Source organism: Rhyacophila brunnea, unplaced genomic scaffold, assembly GCF_057557595.1.
Source record: "Rhyacophila brunnea isolate RB1 unplaced genomic scaffold, BYU_Rbru_1.0 scaffold_7, whole genome shotgun sequence".
Classification (NCBI taxonomy): domain Eukaryota; kingdom Metazoa; phylum Arthropoda; class Insecta; order Trichoptera; family Rhyacophilidae; genus Rhyacophila; species Rhyacophila brunnea.
Genome location: NW_028233339.1, coordinates 42341133 through 42358379, shown reverse-complemented (window position 1 = coordinate 42358379; position 17247 = coordinate 42341133). Strand labels below are relative to the sequence as shown.

General features: G+C 35.4%; 1 protein-coding gene across 1 annotated transcript in view; it reads right to left on the bottom strand.

Moving 5' to 3' along the window:
• The window catches only part of LOC147064922 (uncharacterized), a 113054-nt gene extending 96565 nt beyond the window's left edge, over positions 1–16489 (bottom strand). The window contains exon 1 of the mRNA XM_085957728.1: positions 16207–16489. Within this exon, the coding sequence (XP_085813854.1) occupies positions 16207–16489 (283 nt within the window). The remainder of the gene's footprint in view (positions 1–16206) is intronic.
• Between the last annotated feature and the right edge of the window lie 758 nt (positions 16490–17247).

Genomic DNA, 17247 nt, shown 5'->3' with positions numbered 1-17247 from the left:
TAAACCGTTTAGACTTTATTGGCATTGTCACTTCAATCAGATGTATTGCATTATTATGTATTTAAAGTTTAAACTCTGATTATGTTGGAATTTTTCATTCATCTCTATTCTCTATTACCGCAAAATTATAGGCGCAGTGGCGTTTCATATAAATATTATATTACATTATACTATAAATATAAGTATGCGAGAGAAAATATTTTATTGTGCCAAGACAATCTTCAAGTGCCAGAGGAAATAAACGGTATCTTTGTTCTTTTAAGCACAATAAAGGTTAGAGTTGTTTGTTTTAAATCGTAAATACAAATATAAAATAGTACTTAAATATCTACATATTTACACATACATAATATGGAAGAACCCGCGTCTGTATGTAGTTCATCGTATCACACTTCACCGTGAAATATTGTATCGGAAATATTATATGGCTGTATAATAAAGACCGTCCAACCTCTTTGAGTTGTATAGTACTGACATAAAATTCATCTCGAAATAAAACACGTTCTTGTCGGCTTACACTTTATAGGAAGCCAGCAATAAACAAATTTTGAAAATACCCGATATACTGGATTATTTGTTAGGTTAGGCTTTCGTTCATGAATTCATGAATGTTGCCAAAATCAGCTATGAAAATTGAATTAATGTTCATATTTAATCTAATAAAATTGGAGACCGTATACCTAGTATACGGTCATCTCTTTTTGTTAATAAAGCTCACGGCGAATTCTGCGGCACGGTGAAATGTTTTACGTACAATAATTTACATGTAACCGCAAGAACTTACGGTGGGGTTATTAGATAAAATTATTGGAAAAATATGGTTAAAAGAATATTATTTGTGTAGGCGAATGAATAAAATATATTTTTTACTAAATCCAATACTGGTGAAACATTAATATTTTCAATTAGAATGACGTATTTAGATTAGGTTCATAATGATTAAAAATTATAAACAGGCGATTCGATTATTCTAAGGTAGTGGTTGGAAAAATGTCGATCGTTATCAACTAGTCCATGGGTGGCCAACCTTTTCAGCAACCAGGCCATATTCTAAAAATGAAATTTCCTACCGATTTTTTTTATTATACAAAACAAAAAAGAAATATATATTATGCATATTAATAAAATAAAACAAAAATGAGAATCAAACATATTTACTAGATTAGACTTTTTTAAATAATAAAAAATAAACAAAATAATATTTAAAAAAAAAAATTTAGTGAGAAGTTTGATTTTGTGTGGCAGAACTAAGTGCATCAATATCGATATCGAGTGAGGTTGTTCCTACACGCTAACAGTTTTCCAAATGCATGTGATTCGTGTTCTCACTCGGGATTTGATATGCTTCATCCGACTAAAAAGCTTTTCACAAGTGTTTCCAAATAGCGAAGTCATCATTAGAGCATGTTTGTAAAATGCAGAATATTTCTCCTTGTCCAAATATGTTTTGTAAAACTCTTCCAAACCAAGCTGAAGGAATTTATCCTTTAACTGTTTGTTCATCGCAACATATTTCACAATGTTCCATTTGTAAATTTCCCGGTAATAAATTCACGTCTACGGAGAATGGCGTTGCAAATGCAGCAAAAAGCACACGGTGCTTTTTAAAATCTTGAGCTAATATCGAATCTCAATTTGCGAAATTAGTACATCTAGCGGCAGCATTTGTTATTATTTTTATTTTCTCACTGCTCCACGGGCCACAAAATGACACCCAGTGGGCCGCATGCGGCCCGCGGGCCGCGGGTTGGCCACCCATGAACTAGTCGTTTACTAACACTTTCGTGGTTGATTGCATAGGTCAGAGGTTTCAAACCGTGAAGGAGACGTGCCAACGGGTACTATTTAGGGAAATATAAGTTAGGAAGAGTATTGTCATGTAAATATTAGTTTTTTTGACAATATCCGATACTAAAATTACATTGGCCTCCTCATAGTGGAGGTATTAAAAGACGCGTCGACCGCTCGGCCATCGTCGGCGTATTATTAGTATAATTCAAGTCCGTTTTAGGTTTTTTAGAGTCCAAAGAATCCAAGCCTTTTTTTAAATTTTGTTTTCCGTTAAAGCGGATTTTTCCTAATGTTCATGAGAAATAATTTGTTAGGTTAGGTTAGGTTAGGTTAGATTTTGATAAACATCCATTTTGTAATATTTTAAAATAAACAGTGCAATCTCTTATATTTATTTTGTTCATTTCTTTACCTCTTATTTTTATTTATAGTTAAAGAAAGGCACAGAAAAATATCCATTTCATCAGTTAAACACACGAATTCGTTAGAAAAACCGGAACTAATACGATATTTCTGAATTAACAGGCAGACAATATAACCGTCCAAAAATACCATGCTGGTGAAAACTGATGACAAGTGATTTACATCAGATACTTGTTTTATTAGAAATGTAACATGAAAATATATTTCAATGCGGCTGTCATACATTTACATGACAGACCAAAAAAATTACTGGTGACAAACCATTTAAACCAAATAATGCTTAGCACAATATTCTCTTGTAAAAAATGCAAATTTATTTTTTATAAAATTGATTTCATCTAAGATTCTTTCGCACGCCGGCAAAATTATAGCGCGTGCCATAGGTTTGCCACCGCTGAAATAGCTGAACAAATGAATAGTGTATTTTTTGTTTTCGTAGATAATAAATAGTGACAACATATTGTTTCTGGTTGATAAAATAAACTAGATGGGTGGTTTATTTTTTACCGACAGCTTGATTCATTCCAACTACGCCAATGCTGTTTTCAAATCCGGAGCAATCATCCATTTAAGATGGCTCGGTCAAGAAGACATGAAGCTGTCAAAGTGGGATTTAATTCACGGATAGTGCGAATAATAATAAAACTCTTAAGGTCTTTGCCATCGATATGGTATGACGACTGACGCGACATAAAACTCAACATCCGGCATAAAGACTTGCCATTTTTATTAATTCATTCCAAACCGGGACAGCATTAAGGTAATTCATTCATTCACTCGTATAATATAGTCGCAAGGTTGTACATCACCAATACAAAGTCGTATTGCCAAAAAATAGATCTCACCATAGAGGCACCAGCAGAGCCTAAAGCCCGTTTCAGACGGGACACCAGTGTCGCGCTCGATATAACATAGAAGGCCTTTGTATTCGAATAAACGGGCCTTTGTATTATGTTTATGAATGCCCCAGAGCTATGAGTCAACGCATAATTTCGCGTTATAAATTAGAACGTAAAACTGGCTGCGATAATAAAAACAAGTGTATCGGCGGCTTGAGAATGTAGCGGCCGACGGAAAAGTGTACCGGACATGCGTTGACTTATTAGCTCTGGGGCGTTCATAAACACAACAATGGTCTCTTTATTCGAATACAAATGCCTCCTTTTTATATACGAGCGCGACACCGGTGTCCCGTCTGAAACGGGCCTTAGGCTCGGTTTTTTTTAGTTGAGTTTTACCCATTTATACTATAACAAATATTGCCCTCACAGGAGAGAAAAAGAAAATATAATAAAAAAAAACATAAGTACAATTTTATACAAAAAAATAAAATTTAGAAAACAAAATACATAGCACTTCACTGAAAGTGTATATGTTTTTTGGAAGCGCATTTACTTATCTAGTACCCCTCGCTAATGGTGCCTGATAGGGTTGACACGTGGAAACGGTTCTGACCCAGACTAGATCATGGCTGCGACCACTATATAATTGATGGCGCATGTAGATCATCCTCCTGCCAAAACCAGGCAAGGATCACACTCTCCCCGAAAGTCACCGGCCGATCAGCCTCCTCCCTACGATGAGCAAACTCTTAGAAAGACTTATAAATGCCAGACTTCAAATCATTATCCATGAGAAGAAACTCATACCAGACGTACAGCACGGGTTCAGAGCCGGTCACGCCACGAACCACCAACTGCTGCGTGTAACAGAATACATAACAGACGGTTTCAATCACCATATATATACATTTGGCTTGTTCTTAGACATTGCAAAAGCCTTCGACAAAGTGTGGATCGAAGGACTCATAGTTAAACTCTCTGAGGCCGAAATCGAACAGCCAATCATTAAAATCCTACATTCGTTCATCACCGACAGACACTTCGCAGTCAAACTGTTCGGGGTAAGATCCTCAATCAGACCCGCAAGCGCCGGAGTCCCACAAGGTTCCGTACTCGCTCCGTCTCTGTATAACCTCTATACAAGAGACATCCCAATCCCCTTAGACACTCCCTCAGATTCATGCATAATTGCACAATATGCAGACGACACAGCGATCCTCTCCCGACCGTTTAAAGACAGAGCTACAGAATTAGTCCAAAGGTCGGCCGACCAGGTTTCCGCCTGGTGCGACAAGTGGCGCATAAAAATAAACGTAGACAAAAGTAACGCCATTTGTTTCAAGCGCAACTTTAGAAGGCGTCCTCACAAACGCAAGCGCAAATTTCCAGACCTGATAATGCATAAGGCTAAAATCCCTTGGACCAATACGGTCAAATATCTTGGTCTAACGTTAGACACCGAACTCAACTTTTCGAAACACATTAGCGATAAGAGACGCCAAGCCGACATAGTCTTAGCCAAGCTCAAACCCATGATAGGACATAGGAGCAAACTCGCCCATCGCAGCAAGTTGCTATTATACACAGCTATCGTTCGCCCCATCATGACCTACGCGTGCCCCGTCTGGGCATTCGCAGGCCTAAAATTTATCAACAAACTGCAAATCGTACAGAACAAAACTCTCAAAGCAATCACAAATGCTCCCTGGTTCGTCAGGAACACCACACTCCACAGCGATCTTAACTTGGAAACCCTCCAAACCCACATCCTCAAGCTCACGAAGCAATTCTACAGCTTCATCGACAACCATCCCAACACGACAATCAAAGACTTATTACATTACGACATACACGCTCACTACCAATTTGACCGACCAAGGAGGGTACTTCTACTAATTCCCCCCTCCCCTAAATAAATATCCTTTTTCCTTATATTCTTTTCTTCTTGTATATTCTTTTCTTCTTGTATTTTTTTCTTATGATTACAGATCCCTTGCCACTCAACCAAGGCCGATCACCACCTAAGATGACCTGATGACCTATTAACTTATTTTTTTCCCTACAGATTAAAACCACAGCGGAGGGGTTTTTGGCCGGTTGTGGGCTTGCTCACCTCCGGAGTTTTCCCCCCTCTGCGGCTCAAATTTTGATGAGCAAACGGGCTAAGACCCGAAGTAACACACGATAAAGATGCGATTATGGATGCCGATCTTTGCTTTTTGGCCTTCTCTCAGTCTTCCTGGGAGCACTCACCTGGTGCGGAAGAAGATGGCCCCGGCTCTGGATTCGAATTGGACGAACGCCAGACCCCATGACTGAATGCTGGTATCCGCAGAACCGGACAGAAGCGAGATGTGGGGTGGGGAGATGTTGGAGGCTTGTGCGGCGGTGGTCCTTGTTGTGGTTTGTTCAGTAGAAACACTTTTTTAAATATACTTACTAGAGATTCCTTCACCCAGATCCCAAACCTGGTCTCGGTCGGTCGCGAAGCCGCCGAAACCGGGTCCTCTCACTCTCAATCATGCTTCACTCCAGATAGGCACTACATATGAAGGGGATAGGCGCTAAAAACCGTCTAGGTGGCCCAAACATATAAAGCACATACCCTAAGTAAGTAAGTAGTATTGGAAATCATCCCTCGCGATAACAGGCAAAAATGTTTCAAGAACAGAAATGACCTACGAGATTCAAAAGAGTGAAAAGTAAGCATGCCTTGTAGAAAGGCAGCCGGAAAATAATCATTTGACAATTTATCGAAAGGAAAATAGTTATAGGTATGTCTTAAAAGACAACGAAGAAATTTCTTCTGGACGCGTTCTAAAATAAGCTTAAAGGAAACCTCATAAGTACACCAGATAATTGACCCATATTCAAGAATAAACGCAATAACGAGACGTAGAGTGTACCTACGTATGAGATTTGGATTCTTGAATGGTTTGGCTTGTCGCATGACGAATCCTAGAAGCTTACTTCCACGTAGATCCATAACTACCCTCTCTATAATATTTCCTCAATGACAATAAATTGTATTCTGTCTTTAATTCATCAACACTCTAACTAACTTACCTATTGTTAAGAATATTCGATTGGTGTGATTTCGACCATTTCAATGTACCTACTCAATATTGTATTATTGATCAACCCCAACTTATCTACGCTAGACTGACCGCGGAGCATTTAATTACCTTTTAATTACCGCATTTAAATAACATGTTAATTATATCGAATGGTCAATTAATTAGTATACAACATGTGTACCGTCCGCGTGGAAAGGATTACTGTGTTACTGTTACTATCAATAGCGAATGGGTGAAGGTAGGCTGTTAATATCCGATAAAAAAAAATTCCACCATGTCAGATCCTAATAGAATCATAATAAATGATCCTATCCATATTATGGGCCTCCACAGGGTAGAGGTTTGTATTAACAGATTTTGTTTTTTACGAGAAATGGATGTCAGCCACTTGCTATTAGGTCCATACCGTGTACTTCCCAGACCCAGGATTCGAACCTGGGTCCCACGGCGTGATAGCCCAATGCTTAGGCCGCACGGCCACCGTGGGTGGGATATAAATAGTGCACACTAAACTTTGTCAGTCAAACGTAGTTGTTTTCATTGAACTAATAGGGTAGATAGTTTTCGTTAGTTTTTTAGTTTTAGGCGGGTGTGGTTTGGTGCTTCCATTAACTTCAAATACTTCACAAACCGGTTAGAACTTTGAGACATTTTGTTTTTTTTTACCATGTCTAAGAAGATCATGTGGGTCTTCACAGAGTTGAGGCAGTGACGTCCATAGGCTAAGTGTCGCCCTTATACAGACTGTCCTCTTTCATTGGCTTGACTGAGCCTATCCCCCCTTTATTTATTACCACGTTTTTATTAGGTCGTATTCTTATTTGTCCGGTGGTTGTTTATCCGGTACACATCTTGCACTCGATTTTTAACTAACTTCCCGACTAGCTAGACATTTGAAACTTTTAGAATATATCAGAACACGATGCCAATGCATTTTTTTAATACTTTCAGCCATCTTTAAGTAGAATTGAACTCATTTTCAGTTAATTCTGTTTTGTATTAAAAGTTATTTCGGAAGAAATCCGTAATCCAATCCACTATTATTGGTTGCTAGGGGTCTGGGGTCCTAGCAACTAAATTATTTATATATAAATGCGTTACTATGGAAATCAAAATGACATTTCAGTTTTATTTCTATAAAGTACAAAATTTTTGATCGTTTAAGCCAGTGGTCGGCAAACCGCGGCTCGCGAGCCATATGCGGCTCTTTGGCCCCTTGAGTGCGGCTCTTCCACAAATGCCCTCTGCCCTATTTAGCATGGCTACAAAGAAGAAACAAAGAAAAACGGAAGATGAAAACCGTGAATTTAAAGTTGAATGGACCGAGACCTTCGCATTTATTCAAAACTTAAATGACCTACCAACCTGTATTATTTTTGTCGGGAAAAATTGGCGCATAACAAGAGGTCAAATTTGGAGAGACACTTTACAACTAAACACGCCCTGTCACGTCATTTAGCACTAAATATCATAACGGTGATGCAAGGAAGAAAGCAGTTGAGAAACTTTAGAAGAGTCAAGAAAAATCAAGTTCTGTATTTAATTACTGAAGACAATCTTCCGGCAATGTTATTTTTGCAAGTTTTGTGGTTAGTAAAGAGATTTATAAGAGGAAATCAAGAGTAAATTGAGAAATCGTTTTATTGATGAGAAACTGGAATTGTGCTTAAAATTAAAAACAACAACATGCAAACCTGACTTCCCAACTATTCACATTGAGTGTTTGTCAGTCATTGTCATGATTTAATTTTATGGATACCATACTTACAATTTAATTTTTATCAATAAATAAGATCATTATTACGTATGATATCAAGTTAATAAACATTGTACCGACATATTATATAATTTAAGATTAGGAAATTTGGCTCTCATAAGAAATCTCAATCGTTGTACTGTTGATATTTGGCTCTGTTGACAAATGACTTTGCCGACCACTGGTTTAAGCTAATCAAGTCAAGTTTATATGATTCAACAGAAAAATTAAAAACGTTGTGTATAAAAAGTTCTTTTTATCTTGTAATTATTTAGTCTCAAATTGAATGCAAAATTGTTGGGAGCATACGTCATATAATATAATGAGGATTAGAGAATTTCTACAAAGACCTCATCCCCGCTTCATGAAAAACAGTCACTGTTTTGATTTATTGTAATGATATGATCGTATTCGTTCGTTCATTTTCTGCCCCTACGGAACACATGACCTGCCTACCCCCACGGAACGTGACTGTGAGAAATTGATGTACTCCCGGTTAAACCGGGCATACGGTTAATCGATATCATTATGAGTCTATTACGACCGTGTACTTATACCGAATAACGAAATCATAACGAGTTTTTAGCGTGCTGTAAACGTAACATATTTTGACAGGTGAAATTGGCTTAGATAAAAATATAAAACAGCGTGAAAGTAATATTGCCAACTATAAAAAAATATATGTATCGCCAATCCAAGCAATGGGTCTATTGCCCTAATAAAATTCCACTAGCCGACATTTTCTAGTATAAGCATTATAAATTTATATACGTCGCGATCAAATTTAAAAATGTGTTTTTATATAATAATATGTTTAACAATTTTCGACGAGAGACATGGTTTGATTTATAATGTAAAGGTAACGTTATAATTATAAGATATCCTTTCTACATTCGTCACTCCAGTTGTATTTTATCTTAACTCATTTAGTGCAAACACCGCGACTGGCGCGTTTGGAGTAGTTGGCCATTAGATATACTTAAAACGTGTTATTTAAATGTGGTAATTAAAAGATTAGCAGTGATTGTGTTTTAAGGCATGATTCCAGTGCTCGAAATGGAAAATTTTACGAACCGGAGCGCTCGAAAGTTTTCTGAGGATGTTAACATGGTTATCAAAATTTTTGGGTATTATGCAAACATAAGTGTGCTAGATTTTTTGTTATATGGCATATCTAGTTCAGACGGTCAAAATATTTTAACCACGAGACGGAGCGATAACTTTACAGATTCCACGAACCGGAACGGCGCTCCGGTGCGCTCCGGTCCATTTCGAGCCCTGCATGATTCAGAGTACAAAACTACACACATATTTTGTGATGAGTGATGACTGATAATACTGCGAAAATGTCGACAAGATAGAAATAAGGTGGCATTATATTGGTATATACATATTATATATATAAAATGGGGGCTTTCCATGAACCCGATGAGTCAGAAAATCATAAAGTATAAACATATTCAATGACATACATAATTGTGAAAAACACTTTCAGAGAAAATATATTATTATAACCAATAGAAAAAATCATTTTTTGAAAAAAATAAGCTACCCCGTCAGGGAATCGAACCCTCATTTATCGCATTTATCTCTATGTTACGCAGTGATATACTAATTGCGACAAATTTTAACTATTGGCATTTTTAATACCTACTCATCAGCGTTCTTCTAAATCTTATGTATGTTCAATAATCAGAATGGTACATTCTTAAATCTTGTGAATTATTCGTTGAATAAAAGAAATGGTTAATTATATATTCAATGACGTTTCATTTCATACGCAGGATTTCGCTTCTTTTAGCAAAGATTGTGTAGCTCCAAAAACCAACAGTATCTTATGTGCACAATTTTAATTATTTTGTAGTATTCACTAAATTGATCCACTTTCAGGGATTAGGCCGGAGCTGGCATATGACGGTCTTATAACCATAAGTTGAATGTCATTTATCTATGATTAATATTATTATCTATATTTTATTTTATATTTCTGTACATATTTGAATTTGGCATTAAGAATCATTGTAAAATGTAACAAACTACCCACTGTAACAAAATGTTCTGCCAGTGAGCCGTTTCCGATAAGGGCACACATGACCTCCGTCACAACGGTTTTAGGTAAAGTAAAAAGCCATTGATGAGCGAGAGCGGGTGGCGTTGAAATATTATCACTTGCCGTTCGCCTGAGATCGTAGGTAAAGGGCAATCGAATCCAGCCTCTCTTCCACTTAAACTAATCTTAGATTAATCTTTCTGTAATCGTAGGTACTCAGTAAAACATAAGCCATTCTCCAGCCAAATTCTTTCTTTATTGAACTCGCCACCCCACGGCCTTAACAATATAATGATATATTTTAGGTATATTGTTTAAAACTCATTCACTGAGGACCTGTTAATTACTATTTAATTACCACATTTCATTACCATTAAAATAGTATCTAATGGCCAGTTGCGTAGGACGCACGGAATGAGTTGCTTCTACTATTCCCAAAACTTTCATCTTTACCTTGGGTTAATTTATCCTGTTCGCCAAGTTTTCAGGAAGCATAGCTTACAAATTTTGTCATTTTTTAGATATGTATACAACCGGCTCAATTTATTGTGTTTAGTCGTTTAGTGTAATACTATCTTCATACTAACATGTATCTATATTGTCGTATTTCATGTAAAGTTTGTCAGTTCATCGCTAATTTATTTATAAATGATTGTCGTTTAATCAGCGAACAAAGCGTACAGCACAATCCAAATAATTTGATAATAATATAAAGCATAGCATATTAAAAGATTTTCAAATGTATTTATATTTAAACAATCTCGGTATTATAATCAATTGAAGATCTTGGCATAAAAACATCAAATGTCCACTTTTTTCAATTTTCATTTTATTGCATTTCTATATTCCCTGTGTATGATTACATACAACTGTGCAAAGATACATTTTTAAAAAAAATCATAAGTCCCTCAAATCTGCTCTCAAAAATATGCTACTTTTCTAAAAACCGCAATAGTCCAGGCATTTTTGTGTAAAAACAGCAAAGGTCCAGTAGTTCTACACTTTTATCACCAGGCGGCGTTAGTAATGTTAGTATACATTCCATACAATTTAGTGTCTGAGCTGTCAAATTATCCTTGATTCGTTTAATTATTGCTTTTTATAACGTTTTATAATGATTGTTTTTATATTTTATCATGAATATTACTAGCATAGACATCTGAAACGTCTCGAAAGAGAAAAATTAACAAAACTATGCAACGTTTTTACCAAATAACGGTGACTTCCAATATTGTTCAGTTGGATGCAATTAGGGAAATTCTGGGCCCTTCATTATAAAATCTAAAGAGACCGGAGAAAAAGATTTTTTTAATATGAAATATAGGTTAACACTTTGACATTTTTCTGTAAAAATTTGTAGGCTAGTTATAATGTACAAAATAGACCAGGCTAGTAAGGGAGAAGTGCTTTGTGAACATTTCAGTTTCTCTCTAGGCTGTGGGATAGATTCAATGTACCTAGTAAATAAAAATCAAATGCAAGTCACGATTGCATTTAAAACAACATATGGTGGATTAGTTCCATTGAAAGGAGCTAAATAAAAAAATATTTTAAAATTAGCTAAATATTTACAAAACCCAATAAATTTATCGTTTAATTTGCTGATAGTGAAGGTGTCAGACGAGGCTAATCGGTTTTCTTTTTTCGTGTTAACTATCAATTCATGGTAGAAATCCATTGTTTTAATGATTTAATTTAATAAAACACATTTTTTAGTACTTATTTCACTTTTAATAAATAAATCTGGATAGGTTTCGTCCACCTTAGAGGGACATTTTCAACTGTTGAAAACAGTTGGCAGAAAAACAGAGGCTGACGAAACCGGTCCAGATTTATTTATTAAAAGTGGAATAAGTAGATACTAAAAAATGTGTTTTATTAAATTAAATCAATAATAATAATATGAAGCTAATCAGTATTAACCCGCACATGATTAAAACATTTTTTCAAATATTTAATTCTTGATTTTTTAGAAACATTGAAGTCGTTTGTTAATAGGTAAATAATATGTCCAAACCTTATTAAAAGTTGTACTATGATCAAAAAATAACATAAATATATATTCTTTATTTTATTTAATAAAATTATAGTTTTAGTCATACTATTTATATTTCGATCTTTTCAATTTTGCAATAAAAACAACAAATGTCCAAAAATTGTGTAAAAACAGCAAATGTCACACTCATTATTTTTTAAATATCTATTTAACCGAAATAAATTTAATATTTTTTTTACATTCATATAGTGCATATATGGTTTCTCTATAATTTCTCATTGTCAAATTAATAAAAAAAAATTTGACAACCAAGATATTATGTTTTTACCCTCTCCTGAAAAAAAAGTGTTTTGTGACATTTGCTGTTTTTATGCCAAGATCTTCAATTGTTTTGACGTGTCGTGAATCGAAACTATCACCTAACAATCTCATCGCGATTATAGCGCGTATAACACTTTATAAACGTATACTAAAATAGTATGCTTGTTTTTGATATAGAATATTATATTATATTCCTAATTATATACCATCTTTTGGGGGGTCCGTCAAATGACGGAAGGACAATGGGTTTTACGTAGGTATTCTAATTTTGTCCATCCATTCCAATAATTTCTTTTTTGTCTTCCCCATCTGACCACAACCTCAACTATAATGTATAATTCCAAATTTAAACTATTCCGAAAAATACGCAATATTTTTTGGCTAATAATACTTAAACCGTTTAAAATGTCTAAATAATTATTGTAACCTAATTAGTATGATCAACGTACAAAATAATCAATACGACAGTTGTGGAAAATAGGAAATAGCGGTTAGCCGCAACCTGCGACTTTTAATAATGTATTGCTAACCAAAAACCCAATCAGATAAACTAATCATAATCCTATCGACGGGTTAAGATACTGGAAATACTGCTAATGTGACAGGATTGGAAACTATGATAAGAATTCGTCTCTGTTCTGGCAGAACACACTAACTGGAAAATACTAGTATTGAGTAATTTGACTTTGAAGTTGTTACAATGTTTAAAATGGTCTATCATGTGAGTTTATTAAGTAATCGTAAAAAGGATGACTTTAAAATAAAGACTGTTTATTTATTAAAAACGTTTCCAGACGGTAAAGTTTGAAATAAGGAACATTTTGGTATAACTAACTCAATATGTAATTTTTTCGAATTAGTGTCTTCTGCCAGAACAGTGAAGATATGTTCTTTGTTTTACGCAAAGAGAACATTACAAATTATTAATTTAAAACGTTCACAACATGACATTTAGAAACAAAGAAATATTATAAAAAAAACAGTATTACATAAAAACGAGATAGATCAGCATTAAGTTATTAAACAGTTGAAAAGTGTAAATACAAAAAATATTAATTAGATAAGTACAAGGAAGTACACCGGATGAGTTAAGCAGACCCTATTTTAAGAATATATAAACAGGGCTCGAAATGGACCGGAACGCACCGGAGCGCCGTTCCGGTTCATAAAATCTTCAAAATTATCGCTCCGTCTCTTGGAAATATTAATTTGACCGAATGAGCTAGATATTTCATTTAATAAAAAAATAACACACTTTTTTTTATAAATCACATTTACAATTAATGTAGTATAGTATAATATAGTTGATATTTTCTTAAAATTATCGAGCGCTCCGGTTCGTAAAATTGTCCATTTCGAGCGCTGTATATAAAACAACGTCCACCTATACTCATCCTCACGTTGGTGGAATATATCAATATCCGAAGCGATTTTATTGAACACGGTACACTAGGTCGGTACAACTATGACAAACATGCGACTAAGTGGAAAACACTGTAGGGATGATTTAGCCACCATATTTGCCCAACATGGACAGTGACGTTTTTATCATCCTATCATGACTCCAATACATATCTAAGAAATGTGTTGTATGAATGTATTACTAACAAAATATATACTAATAAATTTAATTTAAATGAAATCTCTACTTTAATTGGCAATATTGTGAGTTTTCACGGTTTCAGATACATTTAAAAATGCACCTGACAACTTTGAAAACTCTCGAGTGACTGGCAAAAATGTTTGGATTAATTAATTAGGTAAGTATGTACTATCACTCCCCTCCATTTTGGTATGTGAAAATTTCTCAACTGTCACTTTGTATTTTGTTTTCTTTTTTATCGTCTGTATTTGGGATGAAGGTGGATAATTAAGGCACCGGAATTGTGATGGAAGCGGCGAGTTTATTTACGTTTATTATACTATATGGTTACATTTTTTAATAATTTAATTCTACGGAGGGCGAAATGTACGCGTTCACGATTTTGCTGCTTGTCGCGATCTCCGCGCCATCTTGAAAAATCATTCCCAACGGTTTTTTTCTTGGGCATTGTTGCATATCTCCAACGGTCAAAGACAATGTTGCCGGCCGACTTTTAACATTATTTATTTTCGTAATCAGCGCTTTATTATTTGTTGGCTTTGATACCGATTCGGGCGTCTCCAGATACATAAAGACATCCCCAAATGGGGACCATACGGGGGTGTCACAGTACCTACCTTTAATTTGCAAATCTGCGAACGTTCAAGGACAACGAAAGTAAGCTAGACATCGCGAACAGACCTGTTAAACCTTTATGTTAGTTAATAAATTTTGTTTCGAACCAGTAAGCTGATTTTTTTAATGGAAAGAAATTTCCGTTATTACTAAGTTTAGGGTTACCGATTTCTATATATATGCCGAATGATTCTCCTCGATTTGCCACCCTTAGAGTAACTGCCGCCCCCAAGCGACGCTCAATCTGCCTACCCCATGGGACGTCACTGAACATGAATCCCCGCGACTATTTTCTGTGACTAAAGATGAAGATAACCACGAAAGAGTAAGGTTTAGTGATAAATGAGCTGAAAGCTATAACAAAAAGTATGTTTTATTGTTAGATGTTGAAAAAACTTTCTTCCATAGAAATGGAGCCTAAATCTAGCAAAAAAAAGGACCACTGGTCCACTGATTAAGTTGCCTACAAGTGACTTTCATTGCATGTTCATTAGCAGAGAATTTCACACTATTGGTACGGTATTTATTTGCCGATTTGCAGGGCGTATAAAAAGAAAATCCGTCACATGAGTAGATAACCAGCCAATAATACAACACTTCGGGACAACCTGTACAATTTGTGTAAAACTATTTATAATACTGCACTCGAGGAAGTCATCACAATGAACAATGAAAATCGAATGGAAACTGACAACTTATTGCTTGTGGTGTTTACCAACTTAATTAACCATGGTTCACGGGTTTGCTAAATAATTTCAAAAGTCATAACATAACATAACAGAAATAACGTATAAAGGCTCAATGAGATTGAGCGAGTTTACAAGCTGCTAGTCGGCGACCTTTATGCAGAAAAATAACGTACTATGTACAACAAGATAAGCACAGTTTTTGTAAGATACGACTGACAAAGATTAGAGGGAGGTCTTTATTCAGCATTGAATAGATCACGGCAACCTAGATAGTATATATCGCCATTTTCAGTTACAAACGTGGCATAGAACACAAATTAGTACTGATTGTGACTTCAAACGAAACTCACAAATTGGCATATTAATACTATCGACCGAAGGTACTTGATGGAATTTGAATTTAAATTCTAATGGATTTAAGTTTTGTACTATTCCATTATAGTGGAATTGTACTATGGTTTTGTACTATTCAACTTAAATGGAATAGTACAAAACTTAAACCCATTAGAATTCATAAATTGGCATTATCTATTTACATTATAGAGATTTGTCTTTGGTATCTGTTTCGTAAATTAGAACGTGTGGTTGTACGTTTGAATTTTAATTTTAACTTTTTTTTTCAATCGTACTCAACCGAACACAACCAATAATACAAAAGTTATAGCGAATTAGAACTACGTTGTTTCCCCACCACCACCCGTCATGTATGTACAGCCGTGGATATGCACGGCCGCCTTCCATACGCTACAAACGTGTCTGAAAGAAGTGATTTTGAGTGCTCATTTCGTCCTGAAACGGAGCCGCACGGAACTGATGCTACAACCATACACCGTAGTGCAGAAGAAAGTTAAGAAAGGAAGAAAAAAAATCTTTTTGGACTGGTTCTGCTGTCCGCTGACGTTAAGCGACCTATGTATCCGCGTACTGAGTGTCACGAGTTGAAATGGATGAGTCTACAGATGAGTCGGGACTATCCCGCTCCCCATACGACGCTGCAAATTTCTCGAATGAGAACTATAAATAATAATTGGATAGATAGTTACCTATAGATGCCAGTATAGCGAAAGGTATCCCGAGCAATCCGACAAGCAGATCGGCGACCGCCAGAGACACGATGTAGTAATTCGTCCTCCGGCGAAGACGTCTCTCCTTCCTGAAGACCACGATGACCATTCCATTGCCAATGACGGCCACAACCGCCACCAACACCTCCAGAAAGGTGTACGCAAACTGCAGCTCCATAGCCGGACTGATGATCGAAGGATCCGTCATATTCTCAGGAACCTCCCACGTTTCATTCACCATCACCACATTTCCGTTGGACATTGTAAACACGTTATTTTAGAACCAAATTATTTCAATAATAAATATTGTTTATGCTATTATTAATATAATAATACTTTCGTGTATGTAGTATTTCCATTTTAATTCAGATTGTTATTTGTCTATCATTGAAATATTCACATCTTAAATTAAACAATGTTAAACACGTGATTAATTTTATATTATTGAAGTTATACTTCTTTTGGTGCGTTTGAGAAAACAGATCAGAGTGTATTTTTAGCGTGTGACATGTAACACATAATTTATTTTTTCACACGAAAAAAAACGCACTCGATTGGATTCGAACTACCGATTGTTCGGTTATCAGCCGAACGCACTACCATTACACAATTATAGTTTAGAATTGTTCCGTTTCCTAGGCAGTGAATTTAATATTGTCGGCCATCTGCAATTCCTTACGTAAACAGACGATTAAACGTCAGTTAGTAATATAAGTTAAAGTGTATATGTAGAAATAAACCAACGGCGTTCCAATAAGCGGTCATTTTTCTTGAATGTGTTATTTAACAAGATAATTAAGAGCTAGTCAAAGAATCTAGTTTATCACAAGTTTTGTTTTTGTTTTGTTACGCCAAAGAAGTTTAACTTTTAACGCGCGTACATAAATACACACACCGATTTGTTTATATTGTGTTATATCATTTTGATTTACATAATTGTTTTATTCATAAAATTTAACTGTGATACCTCTCAGTCAATTGCACTATTATGTCGAGAATTTCAAGCTGCAATTATGTCCT